Source organism: Lynx canadensis, chromosome E2 (genome assembly GCF_007474595.2).
Source record: "Lynx canadensis isolate LIC74 chromosome E2, mLynCan4.pri.v2, whole genome shotgun sequence".
Classification (NCBI taxonomy): domain Eukaryota; kingdom Metazoa; phylum Chordata; class Mammalia; order Carnivora; family Felidae; genus Lynx; species Lynx canadensis.
The window spans coordinates 54883793-54898655 of record NC_044317.1 but is presented as its reverse complement, the minus strand read 5'-3'; the positions used below and the strand labels follow the sequence as shown (position 1 = coordinate 54898655).

The 14863-nt window shown below is 53.1% G+C and overlaps 1 protein-coding gene across 3 annotated transcripts; it reads left to right on the top strand.

Annotated features, from left to right (window-relative positions):
* Positions 1-3911: 3911 nt before the first annotated feature.
* LOC115503250 (sialic acid-binding Ig-like lectin 14) lies at positions 3912-12893 on the top strand. Of its 3 annotated transcripts, none has more exons than XM_030299367.1 (7): positions 3912-4106; positions 4186-4560; positions 4784-5062; positions 5454-5501; positions 8484-8741; positions 8852-8987; positions 12404-12893. In XM_030299367.1, exons 1-7 carry the CDS (start codon positions 4070-4072, stop codon positions 12459-12461), a joined length of 1191 nt encoding a protein of 396 aa, XP_030155227.1. In that variant the 5' UTR covers positions 3912-4069; the 3' UTR covers positions 12462-12893. The 3 variants fall into 3 exon arrangements, with proteins under 3 accessions (XP_030155227.1, XP_030155229.1, XP_030155226.1); XM_030299369.1 differs by having other exon boundaries at positions 3913-4106; positions 12422-12893; XM_030299366.1 differs by lacking the exon at positions 12404-12893 and adding an exon at positions 9128-10074 and having other exon boundaries at positions 3914-4106.
* The last annotated feature ends 1970 nt before the right edge of the window (positions 12894-14863 follow it).

Here is a 14863-nt window from a genome sequence, read left to right as displayed (position 1 = left end):
CACTTCCTGGCAGGTGCAGGAACCTCAGGATATCTTGGGGACCTCGTAAAGAGGAGTTGGCCCAACTCTACAGGCCTTACAGGCCTGTCTGATGGCAAGTATTTGGCTTGGCTTCTGGCCTAGAGAGGCTACTAAAAGTTCAACTTAGATTCCTCATGAAAAGTTCCAACAAAGCAGATTTTAAAAGATTTATATGGCCAATCACTATTCTCGCTGAGCTTATGTAAATAATTAGGCAGCTTAGGTAAATAATTATTTACATTATGTAAATAATGTAAAGTTTGGTGTTTAAAAAAATTTTTTTTAAATGTTCATTTATTTTTGAGACAGAGACAGACAGAGCAAGAACAGGGGAGGGTCAGAGAGAGGGAGACACAGAATCCGAAGCAGGCTCCAGGCTCTGAGCTGTTACCACAGAGCCCGACGTGGGGCTCGAACTCACAGACCATGAGATCATGACCTGAGCCAAAGTTGGAGGCTCAACCGACTGAGACACCCAGGCGCCCCAATGTAAAGTTTGTTAAAACTGGACTTGTTTTACAAAAGAATTAGTCTTGATTTGGCTATGGCTCTCCAAACTAAGGTTTTCAGTCTGCTTCCAAAAGGCCTTCCTTCACAGTAGACCTATCAATAGGTAAAGACTATCATGCTCTGTTAAATTATTTGCTTGAGGCCGGGTTAATTCATAAATCTCTAAATGAATATGGAAACCATATCCTCCCTAAACCTGATCTGACAGTTACTAGAAACCCATCCCATATAAACTCAGGAGACCTAGTTTATTTAAAGAACTGGAAATCTTGGGGCACTTGGGTGGTTCAGTCACTAAAGCCTCCGACTTCAGCTCAGGTCATGATCTCATGGTTTATGAGTTTGAGCCCCACTTTGGGCTCTGTGCTGACAACTCGGAGCCTGGAGCCTGCCTTGGATTCTGTGTCTCCCTCTCTCTCTGCCCTCTCCCGCTCGCATTCTGTCTCTCTCTCTCAAAAATAAATAAAAACATTAAAAAAAATTTTTTTTAAAGAATCGGTGTAATAGGTCAACTTACAAGTTATCAGAGGGGCGCCTGGGTGGCGCAGTCGGTTAAGCGTCCGACTTCAGCCAGGTCACGATCTCGCGGTCCGTGAGTTCGAGCCCCACGTCAGGCTCTGGACTGATGGCTCAGAGCCTGGAGCCTGTTTCCGATTCTGTGTCTCCCTCTCTCTCTGCCCCTCCCCCGTTCATGCTCTGTCTCTCTCTGTCCCAAAAATAAATAAACGTTGAAAAAAAAATTAAAAAAAAAAAAGATATCAGAAAGCTTATTGATATGAGTTCGGCTTAAACTCACCTTTCATGAATAATTGAGACAAAAGCTAATGTAGTTCCCTATTAGGGTTATCGGAAATTACTAACTGCCCTATCTCGCTTATGTGACCTCTCCTGCTTGCTAAATAGATAACTTAGGATGCAAAACGCTCCCCCACCCCTTCTACCAAGATCTGGCCTAGGCAAGGCCAACATGTAAAAAGTCACGTACTCACTGCCCCACGGTATCTCAGGTGTCTAACTATGATTGGTCATTTTAAACCCTCTTAGGACAAAGAACTTTAAATTGATAGGTTCCCGCCAAAACTAACGTCTGTATGTCACAATATAATTGGCTACCATGAAATGCTGTAAATTATAATTGGTTAACTAAATAATGACGTATTCTGACTTGCTAAAATCCATATAAGCTCACTGCTGCCTTTGTTCAGGGCCATTCTCTGCACTTTTCTCCTTAAGATCAGGAGGTCAGGTTTGGCCCGCCCATGAATAAAATCTGGCCTCGCTTCTATTCGGCGTCTGGTGGTTTTTTTCCGGCAGCACCCTGTTTCAATCGGAAGTCTAATACAACAGGGGATTTAACTCCAAAATGGAAGGACTCCTACCGGGTCATATTATGTACTCCCTTCCACGGCAGTAAAATTAGAAGGACATTCCTCATGGACTGAAATATCAGGAATTAAACCTGTACCTTCCTCAAGGGAATCTAGTATGCCAGCTGACGCACCTCCTTATTCCTGTGAACCTGTAGAAAACCTCAAATTTCCCTTCTAACGACAATGAAGGCCTTGAGGAAAGTTCAGATTAACTACCAAAGGCTGTTTTTATCAGGCTTCTTCTTATAATAATATTAACCCTAATTTGTTGTCGTTTCTGGTGTCTCCCTGCCTGGTGCCCAAACTCCTAATACTGCTCTAACTTGTAGCTGACAGATGATCCTTTCTACTCCAGGAAGTTTATATATGTTGTCCACCTCGGAATGGCTGCCTCTGCCTTTGGTAATTGTATATAAATACCCCACCTGACCAATGTTGACCCATAGGTGGGGACATCTCTAGCCCCTGTTCAGCTGGAGGAAACTACAGATGAGACCTTCCACCCTCAGCAACCTTAAAGATTTCAGGGTCAAAATGGTTCAGGGGGGAATGATGTGGGAAACAAAGACAGAAGGAAATGGTAGGCAAAATTAAGTTTCTTTATAACCTGCAGCCCATTGACAGATAGATACCTGAGGCAGTGGAGTAAAACATTTCTCCAGAAATCCCCACTGTTTTCATGTTAATGTCTTACTCAGGGAAAATACAACCTTAGCTTGACAATAGCAAGGCCTCTAGTATCTTGTGAGTCTTCTTTTTTTGGTTGTTGTTTTGTTTTGTTTTTGCGTTTTTCAGGTTTATTTGTTTTGAGAGAGAGTGTGAGTGGGGGAGGGGCAGAGAGAGAGAGAGAGAGAGGAGGGGGAAAGAGAGAGAATCCTAAGCAGGCTGTGCACAGTGTGGCGCTCAATGATGAGCTCGAACTCACAAACCCTGAGATCATGACCTGAGCTGAGGTCAGACACTCAACCAACTGAGCCACCCCTGAGTGCCCCTCTTGTGAGTCTTCTTTAGCGTATGAAAGTCCTTCTGGAAACTTCCCTTTTGCCTTTCCCTCCCCCAAGGCCACAGTATATAACCAGTCACTCCTCACAACCCCAGCACATCTCTTTCTGCCCACAGGTTCTATCCCTGTGCTTTAATAAAATCACTTTTTTGCACCAAAGACATTTCAAGAATTCTTTCTTGACTGTTGGCTCTGGACCCCCACCTCCACTCCCAAACACATCGTCTCCAGCTGTAACACAGGGCTTGGCACATGGGAGGTGTCCAGGAAACAGAATTTGGATGAACAAATACCCAGTGCCAGCCACTGCCCTAGGCATCTGATACACGTGAACTCATTTAAGGTCACATAGCATGTGCAGTAGTGGCCCCATTTTATGGATGAGCAAACTGAGGCACTGCGAGGCTAACTAATTTTGGCAAAGTTGAGCAGGTGGCAGGAGAAGTGGTAGGTAGATAGCTGTCTGGGTTCCAACCTGGTGACTCCAGCCCTCAACTCGCACACTCCAAATGCCCGGCTCTCGGGTCAACTCTGCGTCAACACCAGGGCCAGAGTCTGAGGCGGCCTGGGATGAGGACAGTGGTGGGAAGGGGGACCCATATCCAAGGGGTCAGGAGGCCACAGGGTCACTGGTGGCAACCACATCTCTAGGGACTGCTGGGGACCGAGTGACGTCTACCTGATGTATTTGTCCCTGAGAATTTACCTTCCCTGATGCCACCTGGCTTCTCAGCCTGGGAGCCTCTCCTTAGAGCCCCGTCGTGTGATAATGCATTTGTCTGATCTCTTCCAGCGCCCATGGGCTCCCATCCCAGGGAGCTAGCCAGGTGGTGTTCCCTTCTCTTCCCTGTGCAAACATGGTGCCCGAGGAAAGGGCTGCTACCGTTCTGGGGCCTTATCCGCCTAGACAGGCCTCTCGGTCCATCTCCAGTAACTCCCGGGCTCCCCTGCAACAGGCAGGGAGGCAGGAGGAGATGATTTCTCAGCCCCGCTCTGCTCCCCCCACCCCACGGCCTGTGCTGCCCAAGTTCCCCTTCCGTGGTGACCACAGCTCTGTCACACACGGCTTCCTGTTGGGGCTTCCTTGGCCTCACCCCACATTTGGGGCATTTCCCTCCCTGACAGAAGGACCTGGATCCGGGCTCCTGCCCTGGCCGGTGCAGACATGGTGCCCCTGCTGCTGCTGCCCCTGCTGTTGGGGGGTGAGTGGGCCTCGGGAGGAGGGCTGGGCACAGGTGGGAGGGGCTGGAGCCCCGGCTGAGCCTCCGTGTCCCCCCCCAGGGGAGGATCAGGAGTACCAGCTCCAAGTGAGGGAATCCGTGACCGTGCAGGAGGGTCTGTGTGTCCACGTGCCCTGTTCCTTCTCCTACCCCTGGAAGTGGCGGTATTCCCGGACGATGCTCTACATATACTGGTTCCGGGATAGGGACACCTCAAGCAACCGTTATCCGGTGGCTACAAACAACCCACAGAGAGCGGTGAGGACGGAGGCCCGGGGCCGATTCCGCCTCGTCGGGGACCCCTGGGCCTACAACTGCTCCCTGAGAATCAGAGACGCCATGAGGAGTGACGAGGGAGTCTACTTTTTCCGAGTGGAGAGAGGAGAAGACGTGAGATATACTTACACACATACGACGATGACTCTGCGGGTGGCAGGTACAGCAGGGGCCCTGGGGGAGGGCTCTGGGATGTGGACACCCCCTCTCAGAGCAGGCACAGGACGCCGGAACATTCCCTGCTGCGGGTCTTGGGGCTGGGACGGTTGGAAGAGATAACGGGGCCCGGGGTCAGCTTGGGCCCTGAGGCCCGGACCCTCTCAGGGTCACCCCGTGGGTCCCCACCTCCCTGGGGCCCGGGCACCTCCCTGTCTCCTCCTCAGCCCTCACACAGGAACCCGACATCCACTTCCCGGAGCCCCTCAAGTCTGGCTGGCCCGCAGAGCTGACCTGCAGCCTGCCGGGGTCCTGCGAAGGGGAAAGACCTCTCACATTCTCCTGGGTGGGGGCTGCTCTGGACTCGCTGGACCCCGAGACCCTGCACTCCTCGGTGCTGGCCTTCACCCCGAGGCCGCAGGACCATGGCACCAACCTCACCTGTCAGGTGAAACTGCCAGAAGCTCAGGCCACCGTGGAAAGAACCATCTGGCTCAATGTCTCCTGTGAGTGCTTGAGGGGGGAGGGCTGGGTCCCTCAGGGCAGTGGGGTTTGAGCAGTTCTGGGAGTAGAGGGAGGGGAGACGGCAAGGACGGCCATCCCCACCTTCTCAGTGCTCCCTACCCCTTTCCAGTGCTCCCCTACCCCTTTTCCGTGCTCCCCTACCCCTTCCTAGTGCTCCCCCACCCCTTCCCAATGCTCCCTACCCCTTCTTAGTGCTCCCACCACTTCCAAGTGCTCCCTACCTTCTCAGTGTCTCTACCCCTTCCCAATGCGCCCCTACCCCTTCTCAGTGCTCCCCACCCCCTCACAGTGCTCCCCACCCCTCTGGGGGTGCTGGGTCAGCCTCCATCCCAATCCTCACCTCTGAAGCAGGACCATATCTTTCTACCCCAGATGCCCCCCACAACCTCACCATCAGCATCTTCTTCAGCAATGTCACAGGTAGGAAAGAACTATCTTCTTGGGGGCTGGGGCCTGGCCTGGGGTGGGGGTGGGGGTTCAGCTCCCAGCAAGGGACCATCTGGCTTACTGTCTCTCATCAGTGCTGGAGGGAGGGCTGGGTCCCAGAGGGCAATGGGGGGAAGAGGGATCCAGGCCTGGGATCCTTTTCCCGGAGGACATTGGAGGAAGTCTGAACACCCCGTCCAAGGTTTTCACTTACGGGGCTTCTGGAACAAAGGGCAAAAGCCCACCCCTCTCAGCCACACCGCAGTTGATGACCACCCACAATTTGCAGGGACATAACACAGGCGGGAAAGATCCTCTCTTCCCTGGGGCTGTGATAGGAACTGGGTCTCTGGGTGCTCAGGGCTCAGGGTTCAGGGCATGGGGATTGAGACCCTCGCCCACTCCTCAGCCCTGTGGTCTGGGTCTGCCCCCCCACCCACCTCACCAGCGTCTCCCATCGTGGATCCTGTATTGCTTTTGGCCGTTGCCTCTTCTTTTCTCTGGTTTGTATGTATTGTTTATGTTTTACTTTGGCTGAGGACTAATCGACACATAACGTTGTATTGTTGTGTTCGTTTTTAGCTATACAACATAATGATTTGTATTGTGACATGATCGCCACAGCAAGTTCAGTTAACATCCCTCATCACACGTAGTTACTGTTCTTTTTTCCTGTGGTGAGAAAATCTAAGATCTGTGCTCGTAGCAGCTTTCTTTTTTTTTTTTTTTAATTTTTTTTTTTAACGTTTATTTATTTTTGAGACAGAGAGAGACAGAGCATGAACGGGGGAGGGGCAGAGAGAGAGAGGGAGACACAGAATCGGAAACAGGCTCCAGGCTCCGAGCCATCAGCCCAGAGCCCGACGTGGGGCTCGAACTCACGGACCGCGAGATCGTGACCTGAGTCAAAGTCGGACGCTTAACCGACTGCGCCACCCAGGCTCCGCAACAGCTTTCAAGTCTGGGGTACCGCTATTACTTACGGTCTCCGTGCCTGCGCGTTACATCCCGTGACTTATTTGTTCTATAACTGGACGTTGGTTCCTTTTGACCTTCTTTTTTTTTTTTTTTTTTTAAATTTTTTTTTTCAACGTTTATTTATTTTTGAGACAGAGAGAGACAGAGCATGAACGGGGGAGGGGCAGAGAGAGAGAGGGAGACACAGAATCGGAAACAGGCTCCAGGCTCCGAGCCATCAGCCCAGAGCCCGACGTGGGGCTTGAACTCACGGACCGCGAGATCGTGACCTGAGTCAAAGTCGGACGCTTAACCGACTGCGCCACCCAGGCGCCGCAACAGCTTTCAAGTCTGGGGTACCGCTATTACTTACGGTCTCCGTGCCTGCGCGTTACATCCCGTGACTTATTTGTTCTATAACTGGACGTTGGTTCCTTTTGACCTTCTTTTTTTTTTTTTTTTTTTTAAATTTTTTTTTTCAACGTTTATTTATTTTTGAGACAGAGAGAGACAGAGCATGAACGGGGGAGGGGCAGAGAGAGAGAGGGAGACACAGAATCGGAAACAGGCTCCAGGCTCCGAGCCATCAGCCCAGAGCCTGACGCGGGGCTCGAACTCACGGACCGCGAGATCGTGACCTGGCTGAAGTCGGACGCTTAACCGACTGCGCCACCCAGGCGCCCCTCCTTTTGACCTTCTCCAATGTTCCTTAGTTTTAAGGTCTGTGGTTTTTTAACTTCATTTTAAGTTTTATTTTAGCGAGAGAGAGAGAGAGAGGCAGAGGGAGAGAGAGAGAGAATCTCAAGCAGGCTCCGAGCTCAGCCCAGAGCCCTACGCGGGGCTCGATCCCACCACCCTGGGATCAAGATCTGAGCTGAAATCGAGAGTCAGACACTCAACCGACAGAGCCACTCAGGCGCCCCAAAGTCTATGTTACTTGTAGTGAAACAGACACAGGTAACACTACCTTCCGGGTGTTTAAGGGTAGAGCTCAGCAAGGTCCAGTCCATTCGTGGTGTTGTGCAACCGGTCTGCAGGGCTCCCTCCAGCTCACAGAACCGAAACTGTGTCCATCAGGCACCAACTCCCCTCGCTTCCCCTCCCACGCCTCCCCTCCCCTCCCCCTCTCCCTGGCAGCCTCCCTTCCACCTTCTGACTCTCCAGGCTCTGCTCCCTGGGCCGGAGTTGCTGTCTGCTCTCCTGCCTCTCTGATCTGGTGGACCCTTCCGTGTTCCCCTTCCCCACAGCTCCAGCCTGGACCCCTGTTTCTCTCTGTCTCCACGCTCGTGGGCTTGCTCATTCTGTCCCTGTCTCCACCTGTGCCCCCGTCCCTATCCTGACCCTATCCTGGTGCCTCCCACAACTTTCTAGTCCCCTCCTTGCCAGCATCCCCCCCACGAGTCGGGGAGTCTCGAGGACCTCACTTCCCAAATCATTCCCCTCTTCTTGCCCTTGGCCCCAGACCCGGCTCCAGTCTGCTCCTGGACCCTGAACCCTCGCCTCAGCCTCCTCCTCAGCCTCCCTGCCTCCTGGTTAATCTCTCCCCTGCACTCCCCACTTGGCCCCAGCAGGATCTCTCTAGACCCAGTGCTGATTCTGCATTTCCCCTGCTTTTACAGCCCCTACTGCTTCCCAGTAACCTCAGGGCAAAGCTCAAGGCACTCAGTCCGGCCCTCAAGGCTCACCCCGCCTTCTCTCCCACCGGGATCCATCGGGACGGTGTCTGTCCTGGTTCTCCCTGCCCAGGCGCACGTGTTCCTCCCCTCACGTGCCAGGCCCTCAAGTCTTGGCACATCTCCACGGGAGCTGCCCGCCCACGGCTCACCCTCCCCACCTCAGCGCAGCCCCCCTTCTTTCTGGTGGCCTGACTTGACCGCCAGGGTCGTTAATCAGCCACGAGTAGCCCCGCCATCAGCCCTTGTGGCATGGCCCTGTCTTTCCACTTCTGGCTCTGCGGGCACAATCCGGAAGGGACTCACGTCCCGGCTCCACCCGCCTTGTGGTGAATCTCTTACCCAGTCCCCAAGACGCTGTGCAACGGTATGTCGCTGCCGGTCCTGGAGGGCCAGTTCCTGCGGCTGGTCTGCGTGGCTGACAGCAATCCCCCTGCCGAGCTGAGCTGGTCCCGGGAGGGGAAAGCCCTGAGCCCCTCCCAGCCCTCCGCACCCGGGGTCCTGGAGCTGCCCCACGTAGGGGCTGGAGACGAAGGGGAATTCACCTGCCAGGCTCGGCACCCGCTGGGCTCCCAGCACATTTCCTTCAGCCTCTCTGTGCAGAGTGAGTCGCAACACGGGTTGTGGGGGTGGACAGCCTGGCCGGGTGTTTGGGATGTGGAAGGGCCTGGGGCCTGCGGGCAGGACTTCATCCTCTGTCCCCCGCTTCGCCAGGAAGCCCGTCTTCCTGCAACTGTGTGACTGACGAGCCAGAGGGCTCCTGGCCCCTGGTCCTCACCCTGCTCAGAGGGGCCCTCATGGGGGCTGGCTTCCTCCTCACCTATGGCCTCACCTGGATCTACTACACCAGGTGAGCGGGCCTGTCCCCCCCCCCCCCAGGGCAGTCTCCAGGAAGTCCCTGAGTTCCAGGTGGCACGCAGCTGTCCCACCCGCCTGGAGTTAGAGTGAAAGGGACGACTCTCTGATCTGAGACCCATGTTGTCCCTGCAGGCGTGGAGGCCGCCAGGACGCAGGGCTGAGAGTCCAGACCGAGCCTCCCTCCTTCTGGAGACGGGACTGAGGTGTGGCCCTGGAGCCCAGAGGGACAGATATGGGGCCCTCGTGGTCAGCTTCTTCCTGGAAGCTCTCAACTCAAGCCTGCTCAGTTCCTGGGAGCTTAATTTGGAGAGCGGACTGAGTGACAATGTGGGGAGGCCACGCCATCGGAAGAAGGGACTACTTAGGTTTCAGCAGGGGCTGTGACACGCCATGCCATTCAGGGCCCCAGGGGCAGAAGCAGGTGCAGGGAAGCCTCACCAGAGACGACAGAGACCTGTGGGAAAGGCCAGGCCGGGAGGGCAGCTCGGGACCAGCTAGTTTGAGTCATTCTGGGGGGGCCTTGGCCTAGAGGGGTGGCTCTAGGTGTCTGGTTCCTGTCCTGGGTTTCTTCGGGCAGGGGGAACGGTGGCCTGGCGTGGGAGTGAGAGAAAAGGGGTGCTCGGGGGACACGGGCTGGGGATTGGTTGGTTTGCTCTGAAGGGACTGAGCCCTCTGCTACCTTTAAGACCCGGCCCGGCCTGGAGGGGCCGTCTCCCCAGGGATGGCAAGATTTTTAACACGTCCGAAGTCACAAGATACAGGAAACGAACCAGCTGACTGGTACACACCCCACGGGCGCCCCCTCTCCCCCGTCTGCGCCTGTGGGTGTCTCCTGTTCAGCCTGCTCCTCCTTGCTGGTGTCACCCCTCCCACCCTCCTCCTCTCCATCCCCAGCCCTGCCCCTGCGAAGGGAATGAGCTTCATTCAGGCTTATTTTCATGACCCAGAAGTTACCTGCCTAACCCCCGACTTTCTGGTCTCCCAGATTTCCTGCTCAGTGTAGACGTCAACGCACGGTGGAGTCAGGAGCACGTCTTTCCCACCCGAAAGACGCCTACCCCATAATAATTGCAAGAGAATATCACAGGATTTTTAAAGTTTATTTATTTATTTTGAGAAAGAGAGAGGGAGAGAGAGAATCCCAAGCAGCCTCTGCACTGGCCGTGCAGAGCCCGATGTAGGGCTTGAACTCATGAACCTTGAGGTCATTGACCTGAGCCTCAATCAAGAGTGGCACGTTTAACCGACTGAGCCACCCAGGCACCCCCAGAACATCACGTGTAATTATAAATACAAGTCGGTGGCGCCTGGGTGGCCCAGTGCATTCGTTGGGCGTCTGACTTGGCTCAGGTCATAATCTCAGTTTGTGGGTTCGAGTTCCAAGTCAATCTCTGTGCTGACAGCTCAGAGCCTGGAGCCTGCTTCTGACTGTGTGTCTCCCTCGCTCTCTGCCCCTCCCTGCTCACACTGTCTCTCTCTCTCTCTCTCTCTCTCTCTCTCTGAAAAATAAATAAACATTAAAAAAATAAAAAATTGTATATACGAGTTTGATTAAAAGTGAGACATAACAATTGATTTTATCATTTAATGTCTATAGAAATTTCTAGAGCAAAATTATGTTTTAATCTTCTCTTCTTTTTTGTTGAACAGTTTCTAACCAAGACTTTTCGTTTATTCATTGTGTTTGGGGGCCTAACTTAAATAGAGTAAAATATGCAAATCTAAAGAGTGCAACTCGATCAGTGCTTACCTGTGTCAACACCCTTGCTTCCCCCACCAAGCTCAACCTACAGATTCTTTCCACTTCCTCCTGGAGGTCAGGTTCCACCACTAAGGTGGGGAGGGTGAGCGGTGGGCGGGCAGTCAGGGTGGAGATGTGCCAAGACCTGAGACGGCCCTGGCAGATGAAGGGGAGGGCCCCTTGCCCGCCACGTGGCAGGAGGTCCAGAAGCACCAGAGACAGGGTCACCGTGGGAGAGAAGGCAGGGTGAGAAATGTTGGAGCCTTGAGTGCCCAGCTGAAGGCACTGGGCTTCGTCTTAGGCCCCTTCAAGTCACACATTTACAACTGTATGGCCTCCCCCTCTTCTGTCCCTGCAGATCCGCAGCGCCCGTTTTTTTGTGCGCTACAAATGGGGGCTCAGATGCTACACAAGCTTTAGGGTCTGACTTCTTTCTCTCAGCTTTAAGTTTTTCAGGTGTATCCATGTTGTTCCATGCATCAGTAATTCATTTTTGGTTTTGGTATTCTTTTTGCTTGTTTTAATGTTTATTTATTTATTTTGAGAGAGCAGGGGAGGGATAGAGAGAGAGAGAGGGGAGAGAGAGAATCCCAAGAAAGCTCCGCAGTGTCAGCCCAGAACCCAATGCAGGGCTCAGACCCACAAACCATGAGATCATGACCTGAGCCGAAATCAAGAGTCAGACACTTAACCGACGGAGCCACACCGGCACCCCAGTTTTTGCTTTTAATTAGTATCGTAGGTTAGACATCCTGCCATCTGTTTATTCTAAAATACAGTGACTGCATTTGTTCCCGGGGTTTGGCTTTTATTCGTGATGATTTATTTATATGATTTTTTAAATTTGGTTAAGTAGGGTCCATGCCCAACATGGGGTGTGAACTCATGACCCTAAGGTTGCAGTCTCCACCGACTGAGCCAGCCAGGCGCCCCCGATAGGAAAGTTTCACTGAAAAAGAAGGAACGCTAGCTCCATCACGAGGTAGGCGTGTAATCAGCTGCAGAGAATATCATGAAAGCCTTCTCCCGAATAGTCACGTGAATTCACATCCCCATCACCATGTTCACGTTTTCTTTTAATATTTTAATTTTTCCAGGGGCGCCTGGGTGGCGCAGTCGGTTAAGCGTCCGACTTCAGCCAGGTCACGATCTCGCGGTCCGGGAGTTCGAGCCCCGCGTCGGGCTCTGGGCTGGTGGCTCAGAGCCTGGAGCCTGTTTCCGATTCTGTGTCTCCCTCTCTCTCTGCCCCTCCCCCGTTCATGCTCTGTCTCTCTCTGTCCCCAAAAAAATAAATAAAACGTTGAAAAAAAAAATTAAAAAAAAAATATTTTAATTTTTCCAGCCTTTATTGAGTTTCTGTATTTGTTTTCAGAGAGAGAGAGAGAGAGGGAACGCTCAGGGGGCAGGGGGAGAAGGGGACAGAAGATGCAAAGCAGGCTCTTGCCGACAGCAGAGAACCCGATGTGGGGCTCGAACTCACTAACTGTGAGATCATGACCTGAGCCGAAGTCAGACGCGTAACCACCAGAGCCACCCAGGCGCCCCCCCGTGTGCACGTTTCAAAGTTCTAACCTTGCTCCATCCAGCAATTTCCCTTCTAGGCAGACAGATGCCCAGAGGATGGAAAGCAGGGACTTTGACGGATCTTTGTGCATCGGTGTTCACAGCTCCTTCTCCCTCAATAGCTGGCAGCCGACCAGCGTCCATCCGTGGCTCCATGGATAAACCACATGAGGTGTATACACACGATGGGACCTGATTCAGTCGTGAAACGGAGGAACTTTCCAACACGTGCCACGGCGTGGGTGAATTCGAGGACGTTATGCTAAGGGAGAGAAGTCAGACAGAAAACGTGAGGTACATGGACCGTGGTCAAAGTCACAGAAACAGAAAGTAGAATGGCGGCTGTCAGGGGCTGGGAGGGGGGAAATGGGGAGTTGGTGTTTATTGGGTACAGAGTTTCAGTTTGGGAACTTGAGGAAGTGCTCGAAATGCACGACGGTGATGGTTACACAACAGGCTGAGTGTACTGAATACTGTTGAAGTGTATACTTCATGTATTATTATGTTTTGGAACAGTTGCTTATTTTTGAGAAAGTACGAGCAGGGGAGGTGCGGAGAGAGAGGGAGACGCAGAATCCGAAGCAGGCTCCAGGCTCCAGGCTCCGAGCTGTCGGCACAGAGCCCGACGCGGGGCTCGAACTCACGAGCTGTGAGATCATGACCTGAGCCGAAGTGGGACCCTTAACCCGCTGAACCACGCTGGTGCCACTTGAAGTGTATACTTTAAAATGGTCCAGGGGTAGGGGCGCCTGGGTGGCTCAGTCAGTTGTGCGGCCGGCTTCGGCCCAGGTCATGATCTCACGGTCCGTGAGTTCGAGCCCCGCGTCGGGCTCTGTGCCCACAGCTCAGAGCCTGGAGCCTGTTTCAGACTCTGTGTCTCCCTCTCTCTGACCCTCCCCCGTTCGTGCTCTGTCTCTCTCTGTGCAGACTGGGGACCCTGCTTGGGGTTCTCTCTCTCCCTCTCCGTCTCTGCCCCTCCCCCACCTCAAAAATAAATAACTTTCCAAAAGAATAAAACAAAAAGGTCAAGACGGCCAAAATGGCCGTTTTTGTGTTCTGCCTTCCGTACCCAAACGAAAGCCTTCTATAAACCTGGTCAAGACAGACAGAATGGGAACAGGAGACGGATAATGCCGCCCCGTGGAAGCCAGACGAGAAAGCAGGCACAGCCCCCTGGGTTTTCTCTCTTCTTGCCCGTGGTGCACAGCTGTCATGGTTGGAGCCCTTGGGAACCGCTTCCCCCTACCTCGGCCCGGCCGCCCGGCACCATAGGCTCAGGCACGGGGGTTACCACTCCGTTCCCAGTGTCTCTGTCTCGCTGAAATGCTGGCAACTTGTGCTGCACCTGACTGTCTTATTTCAGTTTTATGCTACAGCGGCAGATTTGAGTTTTGTGGTACAAACCAGCACAGCAAATCCCGCACCCTGCTCAGACTTTTTGTATTAAAAAAAATTTTTTTTTTCTAATCTTAGAGAGAGAGTGGGAGAGGGCAGGAGAGAGAGACAGAGAATCTTTTTCTTTTTTAATGTTTATTTTTGAGAGAGAGAGAGAGAGAGAGCACAGGGAAGGGGCAGAGAGACGGAGATAGAGCACACGAAGGAGGCTCTGCACCGAGAACAGAGAGCCCGACGTGGGGCTCGAACCCACAAACCGTGAGACCGTGACCTGAGCCAGAGTCGGACGCTTACGTGCCCAAGCCACCCAGGCGCCCAGAGAGGATCGTAAGCAGGCTCCACGGTCGGCGCGGAGCCCAATCCGGAGACACTGGGATCGCGACTTGAGCCAAAATCGGGAGTTGGGTGCTCAACTGACTGAGCCACCCAGGCGCCCCTCATCCTTCTCAGATTTAACATCCACAGAAGGTGACCGGATCTCTCACACTTACTCACTGCAGAGAACCCAAAGCTGCCAACCCAGCATGATACGTGGGAGGCTTCCTGAGGGTGATGTGTGATTGTCACAGGCAAGCTGATGTCCTTTCCCTCAGCGTGAGAACAAAAGCTTCTTCCCCGCATCCCCAGCACTCAACCCAAGGGTGTTTTGTCTCAGGCGTATGTTCCAAGGCCCCCAGGGGGTGCCTGAACCAACAATCCTATATATATTATGTTTCTTCTCTCTCTACAAACCTATCGTAAAGTTACATACGAGGCACAGTGAGATATGAACCAGCGGAGTAAAGTAATAACAAAGCATAACCGTGGTGACAATATACTGTCCTATAAGGTATGTGAATGTGATCGCTCAGGCTCTCTCTCAGAATTTCCACTTGTGCTGTCCTCACCCTTCTTCTGAATGCGACGATGCAGATGATCAAGCGCTACTTTCTGAGACGGAGCGAGGGGAATGAGGTAGGCTTGTGATGTAGCGCTAGGCTGCCATTGACCTTCTGGTTGTCCTATGGAAAAAGCATGCAGACCGCAGCTGACCTCAGGGGAACTGAAACCACACAAAGTGAAACTGTGGACTAAGGGGACCCGCCGTCCTGTCAGGCAGTTTTGCAAAGTGACCGTGCTCATTGACATTCTCACCAGCAGGGTCTGAAGAGGTCGGGGTCCCCTGCATT